The 22,497-nt window shown below is 56.5% G+C and overlaps 1 protein-coding gene across 7 annotated transcripts; it reads left to right on the plus strand.

The window, feature by feature from the left end:
* The first annotated feature begins 374 nt into the window (after positions 1-374).
* On the plus strand, positions 375-22,440 carry MAP7D1 (MAP7 domain containing 1). Of its 7 annotated transcripts, none has more exons than XM_060019287.1 (18): positions 377-864; positions 13,125-13,475; positions 13,657-13,725; positions 14,322-14,485; positions 15,119-15,233; positions 16,698-16,808; positions 18,001-18,123; positions 18,220-18,374; positions 18,469-18,611; positions 19,357-19,709; positions 19,972-20,149; positions 20,236-20,374; positions 20,482-20,586; positions 20,882-20,935; positions 21,131-21,176; positions 21,262-21,358; positions 21,476-21,669; positions 21,856-22,440. In XM_060019287.1, exons 1-18 carry the CDS (start codon positions 819-821, stop codon positions 21,864-21,866), a joined length of 2,454 nt encoding a protein of 817 aa, XP_059875270.1. In that variant the 5' UTR covers positions 377-818; the 3' UTR covers positions 21,867-22,440. The 7 variants fall into 7 exon arrangements, with proteins under 7 accessions (XP_059875305.1, XP_059875251.1, XP_059875270.1 ...); XM_060019295.1 differs by having other exon boundaries at positions 394-864; positions 19,357-19,682; XM_060019304.1 differs by having other exon boundaries at positions 410-864; positions 19,357-19,682; positions 21,134-21,176.
* The last annotated feature ends 57 nt before the right edge of the window (positions 22,441-22,497 follow it).

Genomic DNA, 22,497 nt, shown 5'->3' on the forward strand with positions numbered 1-22,497 from the left:
GCGGCAGCAAGGCTCCCGGGCCGGGCCTCTCGCCACCCCAAACATCACCAGGGGAGAGAAAGCATAGCCCTTTTAGGGGTCTCCTTGCGACCCTCCTTCAGGTCTCCCGACGTCCCCCGGGAGGATTTTGTTTGAGGTGGGTTTGGGAGAGAATGAGGACTTGAAGCTGCCGCCAAGGCCCCAGAGCCGGAGCTTCCAGGCTCCAGGGTGGGATTGGGGGCTTCCAACCCGGCTCCCCCCTGCTCCCCCCAGTCCTAGCGGCGGGTGAGTCACCAGAGCGCTCCCTACATAGTCGCCTCGCGCAGCGGCGCGTACCAACGCGCCGCCGCAGGGGGAGACAGCTCGACGGGCGTCCTCCGGGAGCCGTGGCGTCCTCTCCGTGGCGGCCGCGTCCCCAGGCTCGAGGCCCCGCGCCCCCAGGGCGGGGGCGGGGCGGGTGGGGCGGGCTCGCGGCCGCTAGGTCCCGGGCACTGCGGGGGTGGCCCTCCCTGCGTCCAACTTGGTACGCGCCAGCGGCGAGGCCAGGCCCAGCCCGGGCGGTACAATAGGGTTGGGCCGCGGCGGGGACTGGGCCGGCGCTGGGCGAGGAGCAGGATCGCGGCCGGAGCCGACAGACACTGGGCGGCCGGCGACTCCGAACCCGCAGGCCACCAGCCGAGCCAGCCTCGACCTACCCCGGAGCTCCCCCCCGCCCTTCGAATCGTTGCCCGCCGGGCCGGGCCGGGCGTGATGCACCGCGGGACCCCTATCCTGGCCGCTGGCCGCCGCCGCCGTCGCCGCTGCTGAAATCCCGAAGACTCCCCAGTGACGCCGCAGCCATGGAGAGCGGCTCACGTTCGGAGCCCGGTGCCGGCGCAGCCCCAGGTATGCCAGAGGCGAGATGAGAGAAGGGGATCGTGGGGCCTCGGACAGGCCGAGGATGAGGCCGGCCCGGTCGGCGGGGACCCCTCTCCTGCCGAGCCCTCTGACCACTTGGAAGTTCAAAAATAAAGGTTGCAGCGGCGTCGGCGGCTCTGGGCCACCGACGCATCTTCTGACAGCTGCCCCCTCCCCCATCCCGGGCGCTGGGACGTCCTGGGCGCCAGGATCCGCGAGGAACCCAATGTGGAGTTGTTGGTGACCCTTCCGCCCCAGCCCAGTGCCACCTCGGCTTCCCTGCCCTTACCCTTCTTCCCGCTCCACCCCAGGCCCTGAAGATCCTCTTCTCCTGAGCTGGGGCGTCTGTCCCCTCCCCATCCCCGGTGGGCACGTGTGACCCCAACCTGAACGTGTGTGTCGGGGGTCCACATTCTCAGGCCTGAAGCCTTGCATACCGAAGCCTAGGCCCTGGCGCCCCCCCCACTCCCAGGCCCTGGCCCAGACCTCGCCCCCACCCCATCCCTCCAGCTGCCGCGCAAAGGGCCTGTTGCTGCTGCGGGCTGGCCGGGAGGGGAGTAGAGGGGAGGGGAGGTCTCTAGCGGCGGCTGCCAAGTAACCCGCCGGATAAAGGCGAGGGGGAGGGGGAGGCGGCATTGTTTGGGGCGAGGGCGGGAGCTGGGGAGTGGGCCGATTCCCCTGCAGCCTGGCCTACTCTGGAGCCCACCCAGGCCGATTTGGGGAGGAAGGGGATAGAAGTAAATCTGTCTACCCTGGTGCCCTCCTTCCCAGCCTCTCCCGTCCTGAGTCTTTCCCTGGAGAATGAGGTGAAGGCTTGAGGCCGGCACTCCAGGGACCTGCCACATCATTCCTCAGGCTGAGGCTTCTGATACCTACCCCCCTTACACACACACACACACACACACACACACACACACACACACACACACTCTCTCTCTCTCTCTCTCTCTCTCTCTCTCTCTCTCTCTCTGCCCCTCCCTCCCTCTCTCTCTCTCTCTCTCTCTCTCCCTCCCTCTTTCTCTTTCTCTTTCTCTCCAGGCCCCAGACCATCAAAGCTCTCTCCCCTCCCCTCACCCCACCAACCACCAGTGCCCAAGACTTCTGCAAATCCCTTTCGGATCTGGGAGCAGCTGATGAGGGGGTGGGGACAGGTTTCTGGTTGGGCCTGGGGTTGGAGGGAGGGATTTCTCCTTCTCTTTCTTCCTGGAAAGGGAGGGAAGAGCTTGATTTCTGAGGACCTAAGTCCTGTTCCCACTGACTCAGGGGGGAGGTGGCCCCAACCCCACAAGTCCTAGAGCCTAATCCCTGTCACCTCCCTGCCCCCTGGGGCATGGGCCCAGGATGAAACAGTGTCTGTGGGTGCGGAGAGCGCAGGACAAGGTGGAGCCGCTTGGCTGTGGGTGGGATCCTCCCCCAGTATGGGTGCTCGGAGGGGATCCTGTGGGTGTGGGAGCTGGAGGACGCAAAGGGGAGGCTGTCAGACTGGTGTGGTTCGGGAGGTTTGTAGGCTGTGCTGGAACAATGGCACTTTGGTCCGTCTTGGCTCTGCTGAGCTTGAGAGGGGACCCAGGGAGGCCTAGACTGGGTCACTTCCATCTGCTTACTGGCCCTCTGCAGCTGAGGGTCTCTGGCACTGGTGTGTACATCGGGGCCTGAATGGCGGTGATTACTGGGCCAGAGATGAGGGCTGGAGTGAGTAGCTGGTTTATAAGCAGGGCACTGGAGTGGGATGTCTGGACTGAACGTGAGGGCATGGGCGGGATGCTTGGCTGTACTGGGGGGCGCCTGAATGGGTCCTGCATACAGGGTCCTGGATTGGGAAGACTTCTACACATAGGGACCTAGATGGAGTTACATGAGAACCTGGGTCAGGATGGTGGCTGGTCCCTACACAGAGAAGCTGAAGGTGACAAGGGCCCTTGTGAGTCAAGAGCTTCCAGGGAGTAAAGGAATTGTCCACTACACGTGCCCTTGTGAGAGTTTGAGGCATGGGTCTGAGACACCGAGTGCGTATGACGTGATTCCTGCCCTCTTTGAGTTCCCTTTGCACACTGAGCATTAACAGGAGGCAGCGTGCAGCAGGGGTCAAGTTTGGACTGGAGCAAGTGACTTAACCTCCTCTGGCCAGTTTATGCCCCTGGAAAATGGAGGTAGTATTATCAACCTTGTGGGGTTAATGTGAGGGTCAGAAGTGATGTACCTAAAGGAACCTGGCACACAGACACCTGCAATACAGTGTTATTGCCATTGCTGTCGTTATGCTTATCGGAACTGGTGCCAGCAGGGAGGCACGAAATATGGAGGAAGTGAGGGCAGGAATTGGGAGTCAGTTTGCTTAAGAGTGTAGACTCTGGAATCAAACAGTTTAAGTCTCCCCTTCGTAACTTACTACTGTGTGACCTTAGGTAATTTGCTTAAGTCTTAAATTTTCCCATTGATAAAGTGACAATAATGCTGGACATTATCTCATAGAGACATTGGGATCATTAAGTTAGAGAAACGCGTAAAACACTTAGGAGAGGCCCTGATACGTAGTCAATGCTCAATAAACGCTATTTATTTTTGTTGTTATTATTTTTAATTCCTTCAGAGGCCTGAGGTGGAGGTGTCATTAATTAGAACTTCAGGAGGTAAATGTAGGCCAGAGAGCAAGGGGGAGGTGCGTTCTAGACAGACATGAGCCAGGCTGTATCTGGGGAACAGAGGGCCCCGTACTTGAAGTGGGGCAGTTGGGAGTAGGAGAGAGACCCAGGGGATGGGTGCAGCCATCCAGCACAGCCATACTGTTGCCCGCCATGTGCCAGCTTGGTGCTGGCTGTACAGATGGCAGAGAAGTGAATCAGAGTCACTACCCTCAGGGAGCTCCTGGCCCAGTGGGGGAAACCGATGTGTTCACTGCTGGGAAGTCCAGGTTTAACAGTGATACAGTGGTTGGTGGAATCTGTTTGTGGAAGACTTCACAGAGGAGGCATTTGAGGTGGACCTGAATGGATGAGAAGATGGACTGCCTCTCTACATACAGCAGCCAGCCCGGCTGGCAGCTCCCACTGACAGTTTCTGTCCCTCCCTGGGTCGGTGGGCCCAATAATGAGGCCTCTAATGAGCCCCTAATGTGCAGTCATGCATATGCAAATAAGGAGGAAGGGGCACCAGGCCAGTTCACTCGCCCAGCTCCTCCTCCTCAGGGATGGGCATCAGCTGGTGGTGGGGAAGGGCTGAGGGAGCAGGGAAGGAGCTGAAAGCAGGGCCCAGGCTGGGGTGGTGGCACTTGAGGGTGGTCAGGGCAGGTCTCAGGTCTGATCAATGTTGGGATTTTGGCCTCAAGCAGCTGGGGACCATGTCCTTGGGTCCCCACTGAGCCTTGGGGCCGGTAAGGCAGCCAACGAGCCAGCCCAGATAATGCAGCTTTGTTGGAGGTGGCAGCTCTGCCTGGCACCCCAGGGCACAGCCTTCAGCATCTCCATCATCACCTCTCAGCTGCAGCTCTGCCCCGAGGGGAGCAGAGAGCATGGTAGGGGGTAGACGACCTGGTATCTAGTGCTCCTCCCCAGTTATATGAGGAGATATGGGCCAAGAATAGACCCTCCTGGTGATCCTACTTATCTCCCACAGGTCTTTATTAAGGACCTTCTCTGTGCCACACGTAGCACTTAGTACGTCCCGTGCATTGTCTCATTTGATTCTCAGAACTATCCTGGTAGGGACTAGTATTAGCCTCATTTTATTATTTATTTATTTATTCAAATTTTCTTTTTCGTTTTTGGCTGTGCCACGCAGCATGTGGCATCTTAGTTCCCTGACCGGGAATCGAACCCGCACCCCCTGCAGCGAAAGCACGGATTCTTACCCACTGGACCACCAGGGAAGTCCCATATCCTCATTTTATAGATGAGGCTCAGAGAGGGAAGTAATTTGCTTAAAGTCACACAGCTAGCTACTGGCAGAAGCAAGGTTTGAACCCAGGTCCATCCGACTCTAAAGCCTGTGCACCAAACCTCTATGGTGAATTAGCATGGCCAAGCCAGCTGGTGATAGAGTCTGGCCTGTCCTTGCATGACTGGTCTTCTATGGGCATCTTGGTTTTAGGGACCCTGTGAGCTTTTCTCTGGCAGGCAGAGGTAGAATCAGCAGAGCCCTGGGTCCTCTGTGCCTCCTGCTGGGTTGGAATCTGAGCAAGTGGGACCAGAAGGAGGCCCTGGACTCAGGCAGTGGTGACAGTTCAGCCAGTAGGCCATCCTCAGGCCTTGGCCTGAGTCTGGGCTTCTGTCCTCAGCTTCTAGGCCCCAGCGTGGGCAGCCCTGCTGGGGCTGAGGGAGGGCCCAAGCTGTGGGATGGGGTCATTTCCTGCCGCCTAAAATAACAGGAAGTGGGTGCTCCTGATTGGAGGCTGGGAACAATGGCCGCCACCCCGGCCAGAGAGCTCTTCAGATCTGCAGTCTCAGGTGGGATCCCGGCTCTATCACCCACAGAGGCCCACGGCTTGGCCCCAGTGCCCTGCTGCGAAGGGCCTGTGGCCCAGGTTCGGAGGACCACTGGAGCAGGCTGTCCCTCTCCTAGTTCACTCCCTTTCAGAGCTGGCTCAGCTCTGTCCCGGCTGGGAGTAATGCTGCCCCTTAAGGCTCCCCTCTGTCCCAGCCCCATGATCAGGCATCTCCCAGGGTTTGTCCTTCCTGCCCACCCCATCCTCCCAGCCCAGATCTCTCCAGGAGAGGAAACCCAGGAGGCTGCCCCCTTTGGGTAGCAGAGTGAAGGTACAGACTGTCACCCTGATTTGGGACCCAAACCCAGCTTTGCTACTCACCAGCAAGTCTCTTAATCTCTCTGAATCTATTTCATTTGTCAAATGGGGTAATAATGTCGACCTCATAGGATTGTGGTGAAGATGAAAAGGACTGAAGCTTTAAGGTGTCTAGCTGTGCCTGACACAGCATTAGCTGTTGCTGCAGTTACCTGGACTTTCCCTGGGCCCAGGTAAAGGAGTGCCCAGAGGGGCAGGGCCGAAGTGACCTGGATGAGGCTGTGTAAATATACTGGGACATCACGTCCCCGAGTGCTGTATGAATCTCTGAGGTTTCTGTCTATGCCTCGGAGGGGGTGCCTGACTGCGTGTGTGTGTGTGTGTGTGTGCGCGCGCGCGTGCGCGCATGTGTGTGTGTGTGCGCGCGCGCAGATTTCTGAATCCCAGTAGGTCTGTTTTCTGTATGTAACAGGGGAGAGAAAAGAAACACGTCTTGTCTCTCGCCATTATGCAGGCTCTGTCCACATTGTCTGGGTCTCTCTCTTTGCAGTGTGTACCCTCTGTCTGCGTGTGTGTCTTTGCCCCTCTGTCGGCCTCCCTGCCTTCGTTTGTCTGATCCAATGCTGCCGCCTAAGGAGCTGCTACGAGAGCCAGGAAGGCTCTGGATAGGGGTCAGCTAGATGCTGACCTCTGCTGTCTGTGCAGCCCCTCCCCTGGGCACTCCCTTGCTCAGCCTCCTGGAGGAGGGCCACTCGCCCTCATACCTGCTCAGGTGCCCCACTTCTTGGCTCCTGGTGGCCAGCCTGGGCAGGAGCCTGCCTTCCCTGCATTCCTGCCCTCTGAGCTCAGTGCCTGCCTGCCCCACCTGCACCCTTCATCTTCATGGGGGAAACCTCCCCAGGGGAACCACTGAATCACTTCCTTCTTCAGGGAACAGGCAGGAGCCTTAGGGAGGGGTGATGTGACACCCACCAGAAACAGTGTGACATAAGGGTTTTGTCATCAGACAGCCTTGGGCCCTGTCCTACCTCCGACACTGACGTGAGCAGCTCACTTAACCTGTCTAAGTGTTCGCACCTGGGGAACGGGGGCCCCTATAGCGCTTTCCCTTTGGGGCTGTAATAAGAACTAGATGAGATAAGGGAAGGTGCCTGGTGTACTGCAGGGCTTCAGCTGTGTTTCCCTTCCTGGGCTGAGGAGCTGGCAAGGCTCTTGGCTCTGATATGGTGAAGACATTTAGGGTTAGAGAGGCTAGACTTCGGAGCAGCTTGGGGTTTTACTATGTTATCCACAGTGTATCCATCCATCCATCCGTTCATTAAACAGACACAGAATTCCTACTCTGTGCTGGGTAGGTCCTGTATAAAGCTCTGGGCTGCAAAAAGGGTTCTCGCCACCAACTCTCGCAGGGGCAGCAGGCAGACAAAAAGGGCAGACTGAGTTATCGGTATTGTGAGAGGAGTTTTGGCCCAGGAGCAGTTGTTGGGGAGGGATGAGAGGAAAGGCCTGCCAGCGCCCAGAGGGTGGAGATGGGAGTAAGCACCCTGAGACATGTGACAGGCCCTCCGAGAGACTCGGCCCTGAACTTTCTGCAGTCCTTCTTGGGTTTTCTGAGAAGACTAGACTTACTGACCCTGCAACCAGCTCCTGCACCTTTGCCCTGCTAATGCTCTTTGTGCCAAGAAATGAATACAAACTATCTGTCACGTATCCAGTTCTTAACAAATACTTCTGGTAGATATCAGCACAGCAAAATAAAACCTCACAATTCGACACACACAAAAATACAATAAAAGGAGGTGGCTGAAGGATCACATTTGATGATTGAAAATGGAAATAATCAGATATTGGTTTAACCACACCACACCATAGAGATAATTAACCAAGGAATTAATTTGGCTAACATAATTTGTTCCGAATAACACTGTCCCAATGATATTTCATCAGGGTTGGCATAATTCTGAGGAAAATATTTGGATTCGGGGTCAATAGTCCTCCAGGTCAGAAGAAGAATTCCAAACGTGCTATTTGCCTCTTGGGAAGTTTTTCCTGTTGAACTGCTGGAGTCAACACTCATTATTACTTTTATTAACTTCTCCCTGACTACCTTAGTCCAAGAAGCTGCCCAAACTCAACTGAGGGGGAGTTGTTTTGCTTCCCTTCAAGTGCTTATCCCTTTGCAAGAAATTGCAATATGGGTTTGCTCATTATTAGAGTAAAAATCTCCTTCTCTGTGCACCTGCTTTAGGCAAGGGTGGCTTCCTGGTACAGTGCTTTATTCTCACTCGGCAGCATTTCGTGACGGTCTCCACATACTGGGCACCACAGCAGCTGCTGTTGAAGCAGTGGCGAGCAGAGCAGATGCGGCCCAGCCCTTAGGGGGAGGCTGACAATAACAAAAGGACCAAACAAGGAAGTATAAAACCGTAACAGTCACAGTGCTCCAAACAAGAGGCACATGAAGCCGTGACTATATATAATGAAGGAATTTACCCTGTTCGGAGAGGCCAGGGAAGGCTTCCCTGAGGAAATGATGCCTAAGTGGAGATCTGAAGGGTGAATGGGAGTTAAATAAGAAAAGACGGAGGGAAAAGAGCGTGTGCAAAGGCCCCGTGGCAGAGGGAGTGTGCAAGGCTATCAGAATTAAAAGGTCAGTGTGGCTGGAGTGTAGAGAGTAAGCGGGGAGCGGGGGAGCAGAGGTGGGGACTCAAGAGGTGTAGGGAGGGAGACAGGGGCTTCAGGCTGCCAGACTTGCAGCCTGGGTTCAAGAATTTTGTCTTTCTCTTCAGAACAAGGAGAAGTCACTGTGAAGCTTCCAGTGGGGAAGAGTACCATGGCCAGATTTGCGTTTGGAAACAATTACTTTGGCTGCTCAGTGAAGAGCAGAGTGGGAAAGGGTGCAGGTAGGACAGTGGGGGGAGTTTGCAGTCATCCAGGGAAGAGAGGTGCTGATGGTATCTGCCAGGGTGGAGTTCATTGATACATTCATTCAACAAATAGCTGTGGAGCACCTGTGTGCCAGGCTCTGTTGGCCTTAGAAATAGAAGAGCTAAACAAAGTAGACAAATATGTGTGCCCTCGTGGAGATTACCTTCTGGGGGTGGGAGACAGTGTTAAAGTGCTACTGATGCTTACTGGGGAAAATAGAGTTGGAAGGAAAAAGAATACAGTTGGAAAGGGGAGGGAGACTTCAACTGCAGTTTGTAGTTTTAAGGAGGGGATCAGGGAAGGCTCGAATGAGAAGTCGCATACGGGTAAAGATCTGAAGGAGGTGAGGGAGTGAGACATGCAGGATCTGGGGGCAGAGAATTGTGGAAGAGGGAACAGCGAGGGCAAAGCCCCGAGGCAGAAGCATGCCTGTCACAAATAAGGAACAGTGGCCAGAAGAGACGGAGCAGGGGGAGAAGGGGAGGAGGAGAGGAGGCCAAGAGGTAATGGGCTGGAGGGTGAGGATCCCCAAGGGCCTTGGAGGCCATTGTGATGCCTTTGTTTTTTCCTCCCTTGAGGTGGGGCGTCTTTGGAGGATTTTGTCAGTTCCCCAAGCAGGGATTGAACGTGGGCCACGGTAGTGAAAGCCCACAGTCCTAACCACTAGGCCACCAGGGAACTCCTGATCTGACTTATACTTGAAAAGAATCATTCTGCTGCTGTGGTGAGAGAAGACCAAAGGGGAACAAAGAATGGCAGCAGGGAGGCTTTTATGAGAGATGACAGTGGCTGGACCACGATGATAGAAGTGGAGATAGAAGTGACTGGATTCAGAGTATACTTGGCATGTGGAGCCAAAAGGATTTACTGAGACATTAGATGTGAGTTGTGAGACAAGAAAAGATTCTAAAATGACTCCAAGATTTTTGGCCTGAGAAACTGGAAGGGCTGGGTTGCCATTGACCGAGATGGGGAAAACTGGAGGAGGAGTAGGATTTGGGGGAGAAAGATTGGGAGCTCAGTTTTGGATGTTAAATTTGGGGCATCACAGACATAGACAATGGACTTGAGGACACGGGGAGGGGGAAGGGTAAGCTGGGATGAAGTAAGAGAGTGGCATGGACATATATACGCTACCAAATGTAAAACAGATAGCTAGTGGGATGCAGCCGCGTAGCACAGGGAGATCAGCTCGGTGCTTTGTGTCCACCTAGAGGGGTGGGATAGGGAGGATGGGAGGGAGATGCAAGAGGGAGGAGACATGGGGATATACGTATATGTATAGCTGATTTACTTTGTTATACAGCAGAAACTAACACACCATTGTAAAGCAATTACACTCCAATAAAGATGTTAAAAAAAAAATTGTCAGTAAGACATCCAGGGGTGTCAAGTAGGGAGTTGCATGAGCTAAACTGGCACTCAAGGGAGACGTCTGGGCTGGAGGTAAAAATTTGGTTGTCATCAGCAGAGCAATGGTATTTAAAGCCGTGAGTCTGGATGAGATCACCAAGAGAGTACGTGTAGACCAAAAAGAGATGAGGTCTTCACCGGAGCCCTGGGGCACTCCGGTACTAAGAGGTTAGGAAGTTAAGGAGGGACCAGCAAAGAAGCCTGAGAACTCACAGCCAGCAAGTTGAAGGAAATCGGGAGAGCTTGTCGTCTTCAGAGCCAGTTGAAGAAAAGTGTTCAAAAAGCACCAAGGGATCAACCGTGTCAAATGCGGCTGATAGGTCAGCAGGACGAGGGCCAGGAAGTGGCTGCTGACTTAGCAATGCGGAGGTCACTGGTGACCTTGAGAAGAGCAGTGTCATGGAGCAGTGGGCGTGAAGGCCTGACCCACGTGGGCGCTTGTGGCAGAGATGGGAAGAAGCAGACCAATTCTTCCAGCAAGGCTGCTTACTGAGCCCCTGTCAGGTGCCAGAGGTGGTGTACCTACTCACCATAGGTCCCAACACCATAGGCCCCAGCCTGAGGAAACTGGGGCTCAGACAGGTTCAGGGCCTGTCCAAGGTCCCACAGCAGAGCTGGAATTCCCTACTCAGGCCTGTCTGACTCTGAAGCCTAAGACCTTTCCACCTCGCTGCATCTGATGCCCAGGTGCAGGCCCTTCCAGGCCTCATCCCTCTACTTCTTCCGAGACTCCCTTCACAGGGCTAGTCAGAAGCTAGTTGGAAATTCACTGTCTTGCTTGGTGGGTGTGATTTGCCTAAGTGTAGACAAGCAGCCGCCTACCAGTTTTCATTGCAACACAGGTAGCAGGCACAGGTGCTGGGAGGATGGCAATAAGCAGGCCTCAACCTCAGCCTTCAAGCTTTGTACTGATACTTACATACCTAGGCCCTCTGGCCCCAGACAGCCCTGGGTTCAGTCCTGCCCCTGCCATATACTAGTTCTATGACCCTGGACAAATCACTTAGTGGGGTAAGTTTTGATCGTCTCATCTGTCAAATGGGGATAAGATTCTCAGAGCTCATATGAAGATGCAGGATGGGGATACAAAGGGCCCAGCTCAGCTCTCGGTATGTAGTAAGCACTCACTAAATGGTTGCCACTAGTTTTTTTGCCCACTGGAATTGGAAAGGAGTTTGCGGGTGGCTGGGAAGTCGACTAGCAGTGACCAGGCAGCCTTTTGGAGCTGGTCTGGTGAGAGCTGTCATGAGCCTAGGGGCTGGCAGAGTTGGAGGGACCGTTGGGGGGAAAAGGGCCTTAGCTGGGGCTCTTGCCTGGAGACCAGGAAGCTGGAAGGGAAGGAATGAGGGGCAAATAGTGTGAGCCTCAGATCATTTCATTGTGTAACATGTGTTACCCCGTACTGCCTGACACAGGCAGGAGGGTGTGGGGCTAAGAGCGTGGGCTGTGGTGACAAACACTGGGTTCAAGTCCAGGCTCCTTCACTTCCCAGCTGAGCGACCTCAAACTACTTTACTTAACCTCTTTTTGCTTTACTTTCCTCCTCTGTGTGAAAGAGATATTTATAGTGCCTTCCTCAGAAGTATTGTCATAAGGATTAAAACTAATACGTGTAAAATGCTCTCAACATAGGAAGCCTTCGAGAAATATACACACGTTAGTGGTCATTGTTGTCACTAACACTCATCACAGTCCTACTGTCTGCATTTTACAGAGGAGGAGCTGTGGCACAGAGAGGGTCTGTAACTAGCCCAAGGTCACACAGTTAGCGGGGAGGCCACTAACAGCCTGTCTTCCTCAGAGCCCACTGGACACCCGTCTCCCTGAAAAGGGTCCCCAGAGTTCCAAAGCTGACTCCTGGGGAGTGTCCTCTCCTTGCATCCACATTGTCACCCACAGGGGTGGGGAGTTTGTCACCTCCTGAGAGGGCCACCGTCCCTAGAGCAGAGGACCCTGCATGGTGGAGGCACCTGGCGAGAGCGGAAAATGCTTCCTTAGATTGACCTTTCCATGGACCCTGGCCCTGATCCCTACGCCCAGGCAGTGGCTGTGCCCCCACCAATCCCCTCAGTGCCCAGAGGGCAGCAGTAGATGGTACCAGGGCTCAACACGCAGAGGCTTCCTTTGGCAGCTTCATGAGACCCACAGGAAAAGAGAGGGAAGTGTTGTTTGCTGGTACATGAACTGTTCCAGGCACTTCACTGGCACGCCTATCAGCTTGGACTTACAGTCCCCATTTTACAGGTATGAAAACTGAGGCTTAGAGCGGTTGAGTGGCTTCCCCAAGGTTATCAGGCCCTCTCTTCCTGTCTTGGGGTGGTGAAGTCGGAATCAGGCCCTCATCAGGCTGACTCCCAAGCCAGTCCTTCTGTTGCGCTATAGTGTACTTGTGCTCGCATGTGTGCATGAACACGTATACACCAAGTCATGTGTTTTCCTTACTTGGCACTTTGGTGTCTTTTACAGGGACCCTGAAATATCAGTGTCTTAAAAGAAGAAATCTGAGGGTGGTTGGGAAAGAAAAAAAGATGACAAAGGGGATGTCGCTGGCTGCCTACCCTTTTGGGGATTCCACACGGGCATCCCACTGTGCCCAGCGCTGGCAGCCCCTGAGCACCAGGCCTTGGGATGGGCACTGTGACCCCAAGGTAAAGCAGAAAGGCGAGGGAGGCAGACATGGAAACCAATCATTACCATTTGGTGCACTAACAACTACTACAAACTTCTCAGCTTTTCCGATACACCCTGCTCCCTTCTGCCCCTTTGCAAATGCTCTTCTCTTAGCCAGAACCCTCTCTTCCTTGGTTTGCCAACTCCAGCTCATCCTGGACCTCAGCTTGGCTATAATTTCTGCAGGAAGCCCCTCCAATATAGGTTAACAACCATCTCTGCTTTGCTACCCCAGACATAGTACTTATTCTATACTGTAATCGCCTAGCTATCTATCTGTCTGCCCTGCTAGAGTGTGGGCTCCACAGAGGCAGGGACTGTGGCCATTTTCTCACCGTTATATCATTAGTATCTGGAAGAGGGCCTGGCACATGGAAGGAACTCGATAAACATGTATGAATGAATGAATATCAGCTGGACAAGGGAGAGAGCTGCATGTTGAACTGATGGCACAGATGTTCTATCTGACTTTCTCTCCTCTCTTGTGTTGTTCTTCCAGATGTGGCAGCCAGGACCCCTCCAGAGCCAAGACCTTCTCCAGAAGGTGACCCCTCCCCGCCGCCGCCACCACCACCGATGTCAGCCCTGGTGCCCGACACTCCCCCGGACACCCCTCCCGCCATGAAGAACACCACTGGCCCTAAGCAGCTCCCACTGGAACCAGAAAGCCCCCCCGAGCTGGTAGGGCCTAGGCCAGCCCCGAAGCAGGAAGAGTCCCCTTTCTCAGAAGTGAAGATCAGGGGACCCACCCCACCAGCCACAGGCCCACGGGATGCCAGGCCTCCTCGAAGGAGCAGCCAGCCATCCCCAACAGCAGGGTCAGCTGCCGACAGCCCTCCTGCGAAGCAAGGTATGTGTGATGTCCCTAGTCCTGGGCCCAGTCCCAGCCCTGGATGATGCCAGCCAGAGGAGTCTCTACCTGGAGGAGATAAGAAAAGGCAGGGGATGAGGCCTTCGGGGAGGGCCCTGAGGCTGACTGCGGTCTTGGGGGAGGCTCTTGACCTAAGCCTCTTCTTGTTCCCTCTATTAAGATGCAAAGAAGGCAGGAGAGAGACACAAGCTGGCGAAGGAGCGGCGGGAAGAGCGGGCCAAGTACCTGGGTAAGTGTGTGGGAAGCAGTGGCATCTTCTTCAGCGTCACCACCATCGACATCCTATTGGTAACACTAACACTTCTGGGGCATTTATTATGTGTACTGTGCTAAGAGCGGTACGCTTATCCCACTTAACCCTCTACCCATTCTGAGGATGGGGAAACAGAGGCTCAGAAAGATGAAATCCTTTGCCTGAGCCACACAGCTAGTGGCGTAGCTGAGATTCAGACCCAGAAGCCTCATCTCACCCCAAATCTCATGCTCCTAATCACAATACATGAGTATCGATACAGCAGACCCCAAAGTCAGACGGGGATCTGGCACGAAAGAGCTTGTTTCTCCCTCGGTGCCCAGAGACCATGAGGCCAATGGGGGAGAAACAGGCCTCCTGTTGGGGAAGCCCTCATTCTGAGGTCTCAACCCATCTTCAGGATGCCCTTCAATTTGAGGGGGGGAGTCTGAGAGCAGAGGCACCTCCCCACCAAGCAGGCAGGGGGAAGACCCCCCCAGGGTCAGAGGAACAGGCAAGGCCACTTGGAGGAGACACTTGCTGGGCCGGCGCTGCAGGACTGCTCACGCCCCCCGGGGCTCCTTTCTCCACAGCGGCCAAGAAGGCGGTGTGGCTGGAGAAGGAGGAGAAGGCCAAGGTGCTGCGGGAGAAGCAGCTCCAGGAGCGCCGGCGGCGGCTGGAGGAGCAGCGGCTCAAAGCCGAGCAGCGCCGAGCAGCCCTGGAGGAGCGGCAGCGGCAGAAACTGGAGAAGAACAAGGTGCGTTTATGCTGAATTCTGACCAGGTGTACGTGGATCTGTGTGCATGTGTGTGCGCACATCTGCACCCTGGCTTAGTGTGTATGCACATCTGTGTTCATGTGTCTGCAGTTGTGTGCCGTGGGTACTACATCTGGGCATCTGTGCAGATGTGTTTGGTTCTGTACACGCCAGGGTGAGCACTTGTAACCCTGTGCTATCAGTACACGTATGTGTGTGTGTATAGGTGTGCAGAGATGTGTCTGTCTGAGTGCGCTGAGTGAGCTCCTAGTTAGGAGAACCCTGGCTTGAGCACCATGAAGATATGAAGAAAAAGGCAGCCTGGCCCTGCCCCGGGTCCTCAGGCTAAAAGCAAACACAGCTCCAGGGGTCAGGACCCCCGTGCCAGTGGCCCACCTGGGAGTCCCAGGCACGGAGAGTCCCGCTCCATCCTCAGAGAAACAGCTCATACACTCAGATAATGAATGAGTCAAGAACAGTGAAAAGCTCCCCAAGAACAAGTTGAAAGGGATCTGTTGCAAACTGTCTTCAATCATAGGGGGAGGCATTGTCCCAGGAGAGAGACGGCCTTTCTCCCAGGTAGGAGGAATGATTCTGAGCCCAGACCCTTCCCCTCTGCCCCCTCCTCACCAGGAGCGATATGAAGCAGCCATCCAGCGGTCAGTGAAGAAGACGTGGGCTGAAATCCGGCAGCAGCGCTGGTCCTGGGCAGGGGCCCTGCACCACAGCTCCCCAGGACGGAAGCCCAGTGAGTGCGCGGGAGGGGCCGCAGGGTGGGCGGGGGAGGTTGGGGCCTGAGAGGTGGGGGAAGGGAGCAGCTTCAGTGCAAGGAGCTGGCAGCTCCCTGCAGCAGGTATGCCTTGTTTCGTGTGACTTGTGCCTTCTGGAATGATCTGTAAACCCAAGTCTGTAAACCCAAGTCCTTTACAAGGACTTCCACTAGCAAGTCAGAGGTCGAGTCACTTCATTTGGTTTGCTCCTCAAACCTCTGTCATTTTAGATTAGCCTTCTTTGCTCCTGTCAATTGCTATTAGTTGCTGGTACACAGAAGAGCACTTTAATACCCTGCAGACACTGGATGTTTAAAGAAAACCGTCACCCCCTTATGTATCTGTCTTGGAAGGTAGATTTTTGTCTCTGAGTTTTCTTCACGTAGGGCCATCGCGGATTTTGGTCTTTTTGCTGGCATGTATGTACCGCTGTGTTTGGATGTCTTTATGTAATGGCAAGACTCAGTATTTCTCACTGTGCATCTTTTGGTGTATGTGCTCATGGATCTGTGCGTTGTGTGTCTTAATATGTGTTTGCCTTGGTGTGTTTGTGGCCTTGTGTACCTCAGTGTGGGTTCCCAAGTCAGATGGAATTGGGTCAGGATCCCAGCTCTGGCACGTGTGGTGTGACCTCTGACTTCTTGCTGTCTCACTTTCTTCATCTGTAAAATGGGGATAACAGTACTACTTGCCTCCGAGGTTGTAGGTAGATGTTGGGGAGGATCAAGTGTGGTAACATGTGTGTGGTGCCCAGCACAGTGCCTGGTACACGGTAAGCATCCAACAAATGCTAGCTGTTACAAATATGATTAAGTTGCTTCGATGTATCTGTGCCTGTGTGCATCTGGGTCTGACCCTCTTTCCGTTGGTGTTTTTGTTTCTGTATCTGTGCATGTCTGCACACACGCATGCATGTGGAAGTACCTATCACTCTGTATGCCCGGGCCTGCACGTCTTTGTCTTTGTGTGTCCCTATGACTATGTGGATTTGTGTGAGTGACTTTGACCGTGGGTTCTTCTGTTTAGGAACGTCTCTGCATTTGTCCCAGTACCGTGGGTGTTGTAGCCATAGAGCCTTGGCTGGGCAGTGCCAGCAAGTGCCGACGCTGGGTGGTTATGGGGGAGGGGTTGCAGCACCCAGCCGTAGGGAGTGACTTCCTGGCCAGGAAGGCTGTAGTTTCTCTAGTTTTACTCCATCTCCTTCCTCTGTTCCTTTTCCGTCGGCTCCCCCAATCCAGGCTGTCTCTGGTCACCTAACCACCCCCTCGCCCCCCCCACCCCGCCCCATCCTCTCAGAGCCGAGTCTGCCTCCTCCTCCCCTTCCTAGCCTGCCCACTCCTCCCTGTTCCCTCCTGCCCGCGGAGCATCCTGCATGGAAGGCCTCAGTGCCCCCCCTGGCTCCCGTCCGGCCCGGCCCTAATGCCATGTGTTTTCCCCTCCAGGTGGGAGCAGGTGCTCCGTGTCGGCAGTAAACCTGCCCAAACACGTGGACTCTATAATCAACAAGCGGCTCTCAAAGTCCTCTGCCACGCTCTGGAACTCCCCCAGTAGAAGTAAGAGAAGGCCCAGCCCTCCTCCCTCCAGAGCTCCTGTAGTCCCCACCAAGCCTCCTCCAGAGCTCAGCAAGAACCCCAGGTCCCAGGAGCCCTCACATACCCCAGGTCTCCATCCCCGCTCGACCCCACTTGGGGCTCTGCACCCCTCGGGGGAGCCGGCATTTGGGTCTGGGCCCTGAGAACAGAGGTGTGCCCCACAGGGGAGAACAGAGACAAAGGGCAGTGACCCAGCAGGCAGAGAGCCTGGCTGGGGCCTCAAGAGCAGGTGGGTTGGGGGTGGGACTGGCGGTGGAGGGTGGGAATGGGCAGGCAGCCTCGTCTCCAACCACAGCCAGCTGGCCTAGGCCAGCCTTAGGCAGGTGGCCTTGCCCCTGAGTACCCGACGAGCCTGGGTGCCGTGTGTGGAGGAGCCCTCTTGTTCTGACTCCACCCTGGAGGGCCCATGCAACCCTGCCTTCTCTGCTTTCAGAGCCCCAGCCGTGGCCTTGGCTGGCTCCAGAGCCTTGGCCAAGGAGGGGAGCACAGCCCCTGTGTTCGCACCATGCCCTGGTGCTCACATGTGAAGGGGCCATGGTAGGAGTTATTTATAAGTTTCTCCAGCTTTTATTTTGTTGCTCTGTTGCCTAGCAACCAAATCAGCTGCTGTTACCAACCCCACCTGACTGAAGCTTAAAAATAACCCAGCAGCTGAGGGGACAGAGCAGGGTGGCCCGGGGCAGCCAGGCCCCTTAGCAGCCTCTCCCTGGCATGGGACGCACGAAAGCGGGGCCTCTCCTCAGTCAGAGGAGCACAAGGAACCCCACTGTCCCAGATCCATGGGGGCATGCCTCGCCAGGCCAGCCCTCTGAGAGCAGGAAGTGGGACATGGAAGTGGGCAGCTGGGTCTGCCACCAACCTTGGGTGGCTCCTCTCTAAACTCACAGTGCAGAACCCTTTCACCTGGGGAGAGTGGTAGGAGGGGACCCTCTAGCCCTGCAGGACATTGCCATGGGAAGTGTCTTGTTGCTTGGGTCTGCAGTGGAGGTCAGACCCCAGGACGGACCTGTGTAACCCCCCATGACTGGGGGGAGAGGCCTCCTGGGGGAGGAGACTCCTTGAGCTCGGCATGGGGGTGGTACCTGGCGGTCTCCGGATGCCTCTGCCTGCTCTGGCCCTGCGGTAACCCGCTTCTCCCGGCATCTCCCCCTAGATCGCAGCCTGCAGCTGAGCCCATGGGAGAGCAGCATTGTGGACCGTCTGATGACGCCCACCCTCTCCTTCCTGGCACGGAGTCGCAGTGCAGTCACCCTGCCCCGAAACGGCCGGGACCAGGGTAGGGGCCACGGTCCTGGGAGAGCCCCCTCGAGAGGCGGGACAGGGGCCAGCCTCGTGAGTAGGCCACGCCCCGACCGCACTCATCCCTCCGCAGCCGTGCCCGTGTGCCCTCGCTCGGCCTCCGCCAGCCCCCTGACGCCGTGCAGCGCCCCCCGAAGCGGGCACCGCTGCGCCCCCGCCGGGGAGCGCCGCAAGGCCAGCGCCGGGGGCAGCCCTGCCCCGGCACGCCTCCGGCCCGAGGCTTCGCTGGTGAGTGGCGGGGACAGGGATCCCATCCAGGGCAGCGCGGGCGCCTCTGATCTCTGCTCCCCCTCTCTACGCTCTCCTTAACCCTCCTCCCCAGGTGCAGAAAAAGGAGAAGAAGGACAAGGAGCGGGAAAACGAGAAGGAGAAGAGTGCCCTGGCCCGGGAGCGCAGCCTCAAGAAGCGCCAGTCGCTGCCGGCCTCTCCGCGCGCGCGCCTCTCCACTGGCAACGCGGAGTTCAGGTGGGCCGGGCAGTGGGGCGCACCGCCTGCCTATGCCAGCCAGCCAGGCAGCCATTCGTTCGTAAATATGTGTTAGGCACCCACCCCTGGAAGGAAAGCTCCTTGAGGGAGGATTTTTTTGGGGGGTGGGGGGAGTGTTTTGATCACCGAAGTACCCTAGCACCTAGAACAGTGCCTGGCGTCTGGTAAGCACTCAACAAATACCTGCTGGATGCATGAATGGTCCTTGCCAGGTACTGTTCTGGGTGCTGAGGGCGTTTCCGTGACCCAAACCAGACCTAGTTCTTTTTTTTTTTAATGTTTATTTATATGGTTGCCCTGGGTCTTAGTTGCAGCACGTGGGCTTCTTAGTTGCAGCGGGCAGGCTCCTTAGTTGCGAAAGGTGAACTCTTAGTTGCGGCATGCATGTGGGACCTAGTTGAACCCAGGCCCCCTGCATTGGGAGCGCAGAGTCTTAACCACTGCGCCACGAGGGAAGTCGCTAGGCCTAGTTCTTGCTCTTATTAGTCTTACTGGCTATTGGGGAAACAGACAATAATCAAAGAATCACAAATGAATATGTAATTACAAACTGGGATGTATGGTCTAAAAGGAAATTTTATGTTTCTGTGAGAGCACATAAGGTGGGGTGCTGACCCAAGCCTGGGGCGGACACTTCCCTGAGGAAGTGACATGCTGAAAGTGTGTACATGTGTGCGTGGACACTCTGTGCCCTCAAGGTCTAACTCTTCTTTTTTTCTCCCAGTCCCAAATCCAAGGCCCGGCCATCCTCTCCCTCCACATCCTGGCACAGGCCTGCCTCTCCCTGCCTCAGCCCAGGGCCAGGTCATGCTCTGCCCCCAAAACCACCGTCCCCCCGAGGTACCACTGCATCACCCAAGGGGCGGGTTCGGAGGAAGGATGAGGCAAAGGAGACCCTCAGTGTGGCGGGGCCTGAGGACAAGAACCAGAGCAAGGGCAAGGCCCTTGACGAGAAGGAGCCTGCAGCCCCAGCCTCACCCGCACCCTCGCCTGTGCCCTCACCCACCCCAGCCCAGCCCCAGGAGGAGCAGCCCACAGAGATCCCTGCAGGTGGGCAAGGAGAGAAGAGGCCAAAAGGTGGGCAGGGCAGAGAAGCCAGCTTTGCCTGTGAGGGGCAGGCGGTCAGAGGTGTGGGCTGCCAGAGATGCCTGGGGACTGGGTATTGGCGAAAGGAGGCTCCTGCCAGAGAGGAGGACCTCACTGTTCTGAGTTGGTGGCAGGAGTTGGGCGGGTGGGCCGCCGGGATCGCCCTGAGGTCCAGGAGGCACTGGGGCATGCAGGGGTGATGGAGGTGCCTGTGCTGGTGTGTGCTGATTCCTGGTCCTGGATCCCGCTCCAGATACAGCAGTCTTGACCTCACCCCCAGCCCCTGCTCCCCTGGTGACCCCTGGCAAACCGATGGCTGGCACGACGGACCGAGAAGAGGCCACTAGGCTCCTGGCTGAGAAGCGGCGCCAGGCCCGGGAGCAGCGGGAGCGCGAGGAACAGGAGCGGAGGCTGCAGGCAGAAAGGGACAAGTGAGCACGCCCTCGGGGACTGAGGAGGCCTTTACAGGGGCTGGGGAAGAAGCTGGGGATAAGCCTGCGTCTCCTCTGTCCCCCAGGCGAATGCGAGAGGAGCAGCTGGCTCGGGAGGCCGAGGCCCGGGCAGAGCGGGAGGCGGAGGCCAGGAGGCGGGAGGAGCAGGAGGCCCGGGAGAAGGCTCAGGCGGAGCAGGAGGAACTGGAGCGGCTGCAGAAGCAGGTGCCCCCGCGGGGCGGGGCGCGGGCGCCTCCTCGTGGCGGGCCTGGGGCCGACCGGGAGGGACAGCTGGAGGCCGGCTGCCTAAAGCTCACGGGGTTCTCTGGCAGAAAGAGGAGGCCGAAGCTCGATCCCGAGAAGAAGCGGAGCGGCAGCGTCTGGAGCGGGAAAAGCACTTCCAGCGCGAAGAGCAGGAGCGGCAGGAGCGCAAAAAGGTGTACAGAGCGGCGGGCCGGGAGTTCTGTGGGCGGGGTTTGGCCCCAGTGGGCGGGGCCAGCTCCTGGGCTCAGTCCCCACTCCGTTGGAGGGGCTGGTGGGGCTGGGAAGTGGGCCCTGCCTTGGACTTGTAGAGGGTAGGACAAGAAGGAGTTGGGGTGAGGTCGGCTTTCTGGCCTGGAAAGAATTGATACGAGCTGGAAGGGCCTTGAAACTCCAGGACCAGGACTAGCTGGTGGGAGATTGAGGGTTAGGGCGGGTCTTGGGCCTAACTGGTGTGGGGCTTCCCAACAGCGCCTGGAGGAAATCATGAAGAGGACTCGGAAGTCAGAAGCTGCTGAAACCAAGGTCAGGATGCCCCCAAGAGCGGTGTTGGGAGTGGAGGTCCAGTGAGGAAGGGAGGTTGGGGAAAGGCATCCAGGGTGGAGGAGGGAGGCCGTCTGGGAGGCTGCTCAGGGTCTGGGCTGGGGAGAGAAGAATTCAGCAGCTCAGTGGGATGGGGCCAGATATCACCTTGAGCCTGACTGCTCTTCCTCTTCAAAGCAGAAGCAGGACAGAAAGGAGGCAAAGGCCAACAATTCCAGCCCAGGTAAAGGCCTGTTCCCCTCGTTTCCATCCCGATCCTCAGACCTCATCCTTTCACCAGACCCTAACTGGTGGCCATTCCTTCCCAGGGATAGACCCTGTGAAAGCCATGGAGGCTCGGTCTTCTGGGCTGCAGAAGGAGGCTGTGCAGAAAGAGGAGCTGGCCCCCCAGGAGCCTCAGTGGAGGTACCAGCTCCCAACCCCAGGGGCCGTGAGCAGGGAGGCAAGGTCAAGCTGGCGCTGTGGGGTACCTGGGCTGTCCTACGATGGGAGGTGCCTAAGCGTTGGCCTCTGCATCCACAGCCTGCCAAACAAGGAGTCGCCGGGGTCCCTGGTGAATGGCCTGCAGCCTCTCCCAGCGCACCAGGAGAATGGCTTCTCCCCTAAGGGATCCTCTGGGGACAAGAGTCTGGGCCGAACTCCAGAGGCACTCCTGCCCTTCGCAGAGGCAGAAGCCTTCCTCAAGAAAGCTGTGGTGCAGGCCCCGCAGGTCACAGGTAGGTTTCCCTGTCTCCCGGACCTATATCTATACCTCCCAGCAGCCTTCCCTGGCCTCCTCAGCCGTGCCCTCTCTTCTCCTAGCTCTGCCAGAGGCCCTCTCAAGCTCTGCCCTGAAGACCCCCAGCCATCTGAGCTTGGAGCCTGCTTTCCCCTGACTGTTTCCTTTCCTGCTTTTTTCCCAGAAGTCCTTTAAGGGGTTGCCTTGGATCCAGGCACAACTATGAGGGCTCCTTTGCGTCATCTACCAGGATGTCTGCAAGAGAAAGAGACAGAACAAAGCTGGAAGTGGCCTGGGCCCCTGAGGGTTGGGTCCTCTCTGTTATTTTTAACCTGCACCTTATAGACTGATGTCTCTTTGGCTGGAGCCCCTCAGTGCATTCGTGTGCTCACACGCGCGGACACCCCCCCCCCCACACACACACACATACACTCACAGCCTCTCTGGCCTCCTCCCACGGGGAAGCGCTACCTGTAGTATTTGCCTTGGTTTGGTGGGGTACAGTGGATGTGAATACTGTAAATAGCTTGTGCTCAGACTCCTCTGCGTGGAGGGGTGGGTGCAAGAGGCAGACCCTCCCAAGACTCCCTGGGGAGATCTTCCTCCCTCTATTTAACTGTGACTGAGGGGGAACCCAGGTCTGGGGATGGGGGGCACCTTGGGCCACAGGATACTGGTTGCTTTAGGAGTACCCATGCCCCCTGCCCTCGCCTGGAATCAGTGTTATTGCATCTGATCAAATTTCTCCAGAAATAAAATGAGAATAATTCTGCCAGTGCTGTCTCTTCTTGGGGCTGGCAGTGGGGCTGGGAGCATGTGGCCTCCT

Source organism: Delphinus delphis, chromosome 1, assembly GCF_949987515.2.
Source record: "Delphinus delphis chromosome 1, mDelDel1.2, whole genome shotgun sequence".
In the NCBI taxonomy this organism is placed as follows: Eukaryota; Metazoa; Chordata; class Mammalia; order Artiodactyla; family Delphinidae; genus Delphinus; species Delphinus delphis.